The following is a 6,000-nucleotide window of genomic DNA, read 5'->3' on the forward strand; positions in this document are numbered from 1 at the left end:
GAGAACAAGATAAATAGAGGGAGTGAAGTTCCATTAGTACTAACAGCAGCTACTCAATCCTTCAGATTTAAGTCATGCAGAACTGCCTCTGTAAAAGCAAAGACATGTGCAAGTACAGCAGCTGCACAACAGTAGTCCTTCAGTTCATATTTATGTTAAACACATTCAAGATATTGTGCTGCCAAAAATTAATACAATTAGAAAATTAAATGCAGAGATCTATTCCTCTTAAAACAGATGCATCACTAATACTGTGCTTTACAATTGATTTCATGTCATTGAAGGAGACCAATGAATAAAGAAAACTCTCAAGCTTCTTCTATACCTTCTGGTCACTAGGCTTGTTTGAACATACCTTTCAGAACATAAAGCAGGAATATGCATTTCTTTTCTTTGTATACCAAATTCAAGGGTTCAGTGCAATCAGATCATAGAATTGTTTAAAGTGGAAACGACCTTTAAGATCACTGAAGCCAACCATTAACCCAGCTCTTTCCTCTACCTCCCTAAAAATCTAGAGGCCACTTATGGAGAGCACAAAACACTTTTGTTATAACCACTACTTTAAAAAAGGTATGTAGAACTAGTAATTATCAGATTATGAGAGTGCTCACTGTGCTGCCTAGATTTTAAATACAGTAGCTACTCTTTGGATTTCATTTATATTGCACATTTGAAGAGAAAGCTAGTGTGCTTTATTACCAGTTAATTAACAGTTAATGATGAAGTAGGTAGGTGAAAACACTGGTAAAAACTTCAAAGTACTTTAATTTTAAAGATGGTATCTCACAGCAACATGTGCAATCCCCATGAATCTGATTTATATCTAAAAACTTGAACAGTATTTTTCAAAAGGACCACTATTCTTTTTATGCTATGCTGCAAAAGTTTTAACATCATCCAATTCCTGTAATTCAATAAATTCCATTGAATTATTTCAGGGAAACAGCAAGGAGTTATGCCTAACCTGTGAATTGATGTAGGCAGAGCATAAATGCTTTGTGATTGATATAACACAGTGATTTCTGAGGAATTCCACAAGACACCGGTTCAGAATAAGAAAGAATAAGCAAATGATGCTTAAAAATAAGTAGATAGGCAACCTAAAACAGGTTTAATTTAATACCAAGTGTTTCCATTAGCAATGAAATAGTTAAATATTTCAAAAATGCACTGAACTCTTATTCTGTACCACATTCAAGATCTAATCATGTAAACGAGCATTTCTCCACTCTCTTCTGCTCAGATATTCTAGTGATGTTTTAAAGATGACATTTAGCAAATCCTCGAATTTTAACTGAGAAGCTCAGTGCAGAGCTAAAGAATCTTTTCACCTGCCCATCCAGATTCATATGCACCATTTCCCATCACAACAAGACAGCATACTGAACAGGATTATTTCAAAAGCAAAATACTAAGAAGGGCTCTGTTTTGCTCAGGGAGCAGCTGAAAAGCACATCATCTTTCCTTCAATATCAAGGCAAAATCCTGAGAAGGAAAAATTTTATTTGCAATAAAATAATTGTAATTAGTTGAAACATCCGAGTTGCTCAAATTAGTGTAATCCCGAAAATATTTCAGTGCCACTGTTAGTTATACTTAATACTCCCAAGAACACATACAGGTGGTTTTATTGTCACAAAAAATAAGACAAAACAGTAAGTTAATCATGTAGCACTTTGCACTTTTGTGCAACAGCCTCAAGGGACAGGGAAGCAGAGCCTCTGCCCTCCTTCAGGTGTGCTCCTCAACAGCAGCTTTCCCAAAGCAGTAATTCAAACAGTGAACAGACCATTTCTGTGGCATTAATTTCAGCCTCAACACATCCATTCAGAGCCTGCTTGCTAGAAGTACAAGTGTCATGGTCAAGGACACACTTTAAGAATACGTATCTGTCCTTGGCTACGTTCTCAGGCTAATTTTTGAAGGTCTTGCTTTGCACCTTTCCCAACCCTCCCAACTTCTCAATTTTTCAGTTATACCAAACAAATCAATGCTCTGAGGAAAGTGTGGTATCATCTCTTAAATTCTCTGCCACAGCCCAGTGGATAAATGTTTCTGAGGGCTCCCCCAATACAATCACCATTTTTTCACTCGTGCCTTACAATGCACTCTGCTGAACAGCCACATCCTGATGCCCTTTGATCACATGTACAAAACCAGTCAAAATCAAGGATGAAACTCCAGGGGGGTCAGACAGGAAACACAAACCTGGAAATAATTTCCTAAGCATCACCTAAGAGTGATCATCCTAAGAGAATCAAGGTTTGGGAAGGTTTTTTTGTAGCCTAGCTAGTTTCAGTGACTTTTGCCACATGGATGGAGTTCCACTGTGGCATCACTATGGCTACTTGAAGACATTTGCCACAAGGCTTACACCAAAGGCCAGGACCTCCTTCTGACTTGTTTCTGTTACCATATGCAGTCAGCACACAAAAACCCCACATAACTTATCTGCAGTGTTATCTCAGTCTGAGTGTGCAGACGCAACCCAGTGACATACACAGATTTCATACTGGGCCAGACACACACACGAACAAAAGCACATTATTTCTAAAGATCTCTCCTACTCCCAACAAACACAGTAAGGGTAATTGTTTAAACTAGCTGTAAGTTTCCTTAACATAGTCATTTACAAAAACAACTGGTCAATTTCACCTTTTTATTTACAAACAGACACGGAAACATGTTTGAAAGATCCATGTGACCTGTCACAGCAATTCAAAGGTAACAAAGCATAACCTAGGAAAGCACACCAAAGTCTTTCCTAAATTTCCTAAGATGAAAAACTGCAGTCTTTACAAACAGTATTTTGGTCCATTCAATGAGATTATCTGGCTCTCCCATTGTGTACGCTTCCCCCATCTCCACATCTTCTTTAAATACAAAGCAATATAAGCACCCAGGATCTTGTCTTCTGCAAGGCCCAAATATTGTCGTACCTATGACAGTGATCAAGAACCAGAACCTCTAAATTAACATTTTTCATTGATAGAGACAACATTACAACAGAAACCTAAATAAGACATAGCCATGGTTGACTGTCACTGTTAAACAATGCAGGAAAGAATCATTTCCCTGACCCTCCGGAGGGATCCTCACCTGCTGTCACGGAGAACATGGCACTGATCCTGGGAAGCCACAAGGGGGGAACAGCTTGGGTTTTCAGAGAGGAAGCAACACAGCGTTACTGACAGTGGCACTTGCACAAAGGGCTCCACTACAAGAAGTGACAGTGCCCAGCCTTGTTAATTTAATTTTCTCTCTGACTAAGTTAGAAAGATGATAAGCAGAAACATGAAGCAAAGGAACCACCCTTCTGCTTTGGACAGCCTCGCTATGGAAAGCTGCATTTGAAAAGCTGTACGGCACCATTAAATTTTTACATTTTTATCTAAAAACATTCAACTTCACAGGATCCCTCCAGCTGCAGCTGCAACATTCAAAAATAAAATTTTACACTTATTTCCCTGAAGGTGGTATTTCAAACCCCAAATCTAGGTAAACTGATCACAAAATAGCAAAACTGCACCCAAAGACATTAGAATTTCTGGTGGAGTGGGTTTTCTGATTGGTTTTGTTAGTTGGGGGTTTTTTTTGTGTTTTGGGTTCCTTTTTTTTAAGGAAGATATTAAATACAAAGACATTGCACATTTTTAAGAATTACATCCAACTATCTGACATTTTTCCCATGTGGAGTTTAATTTTAAAATACATTTCACAGGAAAGTCTAACTTCTTTCATATTTAGATGTTTGAAAATACTGCTGACTTGGTTGCAGGGCAAAAAATCACTTGTAATTTCCAAAAATCTGTGCTCATATTTGAACATTTCCTTAAATTCAATTCAGTCACCACCAGCGTCCACACCTTTACCCTTCACCTTTCATCTATTATTCTTCATGCCCTAAACAGAACTTCTGTCTCATTAGTAAAAACATCCAAACCCAGACGCTGACTGCAAACTGGTTTTCAATTCAATCTGTCCATTTCACTCTTGTCCTCTCGCACATTCCACGTCCTGTTTGTTTATTTTCATGAGCTTAAGATATGTTTCACTTTGTGAAGTTCCCAGCCTAAAAGCACTGCAAAAATAGCTGGTGTCTCAATGCTTCCTTAATAAAAAACAATTATTTGTTCCATAGCTTAATTCCTTCCTGCTTCCCTGAAACTGTTAACCAGGGAGTAGATGTTAAGAGCACACTGCATCCACAAGGTGACATCCAGTAATTGGCCTAAAAGAGGATCCTCTATCAATAAGAGTCAGAAACCTTTATGTTATAGGTCAAGGGCACAAGATTTTCAATCGAGGGCACTGAAAGTTCAGGGAAAGCACGCCTTTTCTCACCTTTCCCTCCCCTTTAAGCTACTTTCTAATAATGAGAAAGTATTCAGTTCAAAAAATTCTGGGTGTGCCAAGCACCACCATTCACAGGCATTTTAAATAACTGCTCACACTGAGGCTCGATTACAAACACTCCGCATAGCCTAAAACACACAGTACAATTCTGACAGAATCAAAATTTCAGTATCACAAATGGCATTTCATTGTCCAGCTCAGGTTAAGTATCTTTTCCATCTTCGAGGCTGGCAGTATAAACAGCAATACACAAGTGGCTTAGAATTTTAATATGTTGCTAAATAACGAAAGTTATTTCAGTGCTTTATAACAGCCACTTTAAATACACAACAACGGCAATAAACCACCCCAGTTTCAGCGAAAAAATCCCAACCACACTCGTCCACGATGATTTAAAGACAGAAATGTAAAGATAAGTACAGAAGAGGTTGCACAATAACACATGATCTTCCCTATCACATGCTTGGCAGCGCGCTCGCTGCCCGGCGATACCCGGTCAGACCCCGGGGCACTCCGGCCGCCCGGGGCAGCGCCGGACACCCCCGGCACGGGGCTCCGGCCCAACAGCCGGGGCCATCCGGGGCTCCCGGAGCCCGGCCGGAGCCCACGGGGAGCGGCGGCAGCGGGAGCCGGCGGAGCCTCTCCCCCATTCAATCCCCGCTCGCTGCCCGCCCTGCCCAGCGGCGGCGGCCGCGGCACCGGGCACGGCGGGGAGGCGGCCCCGGGCTGGAGTCCCCGGCAGGACCCGCGCTCCCGGCGCCCCCTCCGCGACAGCCCCGCACTTACGCTCGAAGTCGGAGTCGGACTCGTCGTCGCCGCGGTCGGGCTCCTCGTCGCCGTTGGACTCCGTCTGCATGGGCTCCCCGTCGAAGCTGACCACCCTGCGGCCACCGCCCGCCTCCTGGTCGCGGGCATCCCGCAGGCGGGCGAAGTACTCGGCGGCGAAGCCCAGCAGGTCGGACGGCCGGTGCCGCAGCACCTCCACCGTGTAGCCCTGCAGCAGCTCGGTGAGGCCCGGCGGGATCTCGATGCTCATGGTGCCGGACACCCGGGAGGCCGCCTCGCCTCCCTGCCTCCCACCCTCCCTGCGTCCGTCCGCCCTTCCCCGCGTCCGCGGCCGGCGGTGCCGGTGGCGGTGGCGGTGGCGGTGCGGGCTCAGGGCCTCCCAGACGGGCGCGGACCGACTCCCGCCGCTCCGGTCACACGAGCCGCGGGGCGCGGAGGGGAGGGACGGGACGGGGCGGGAGCGGCCCCGAGGCGCAGGCGCGGAGCGGGCGCGGGAGCGGGCGCGGGGCTGCGGCCGCGCGTGCGCGGGGGCGGGGGGGCTCATGCGTCACGGAGGGGCATGGCGGGGCCGGGGCGGGAGCGGGCACCGGGAGCGGGCACCGGGCACGGGGAGCGGGGGAGAGTCGGCAGGGATGGGACGGGTCGCTGCGTGCGTGCCTGGATGGTTCCGCTCTCTGGAAAACTGATGGGCGCCCGCCGCTCTGCGCCCGCCGCAGTCGTTAAACCCCGGTCACGGCGGATTGGGCGGTGTTGGGAGAGCTCCGGGCCACAGCTGGCGGCGGGCTGTGGGGAGGGCGCAGGTCAGGCGGGCGCCTCCCGGCCGTCGCTGCTGCGTCTTTATTTTTCTCTGGCTTC

General features: G+C 45.9%; 1 protein-coding gene across 1 annotated transcript in view; it reads right to left on the bottom strand.

The window, feature by feature from the left end:
* The window catches only part of PRKAR2A (protein kinase cAMP-dependent type II regulatory subunit alpha), a 58,031-nt gene extending 52,509 nt beyond the window's left edge, over window positions 1-5,522 (bottom strand). Inside the window, exon 1 of the mRNA XM_054281071.1 lies at window positions 5,146-5,522. Within this exon, the coding sequence (XP_054137046.1) occupies window positions 5,146-5,395 (250 nt within the window). The 5' untranslated portion in view covers window positions 5,396-5,522. The remainder of the gene's footprint in view (window positions 1-5,145) is intronic.
* Between the last annotated feature and the right edge of the window lie 478 nt (window positions 5,523-6,000).

The sequence above is a fragment of the Melozone crissalis genome, unplaced genomic scaffold (genome assembly GCF_028551555.1).
Source record: "Melozone crissalis strain CALT ecotype California unplaced genomic scaffold, PUWL_Pcris_2 ptg000029l_1, whole genome shotgun sequence".
Lineage (NCBI taxonomy): Eukaryota > Metazoa > Chordata > Aves > Passeriformes > Passerellidae > Melozone > Melozone crissalis.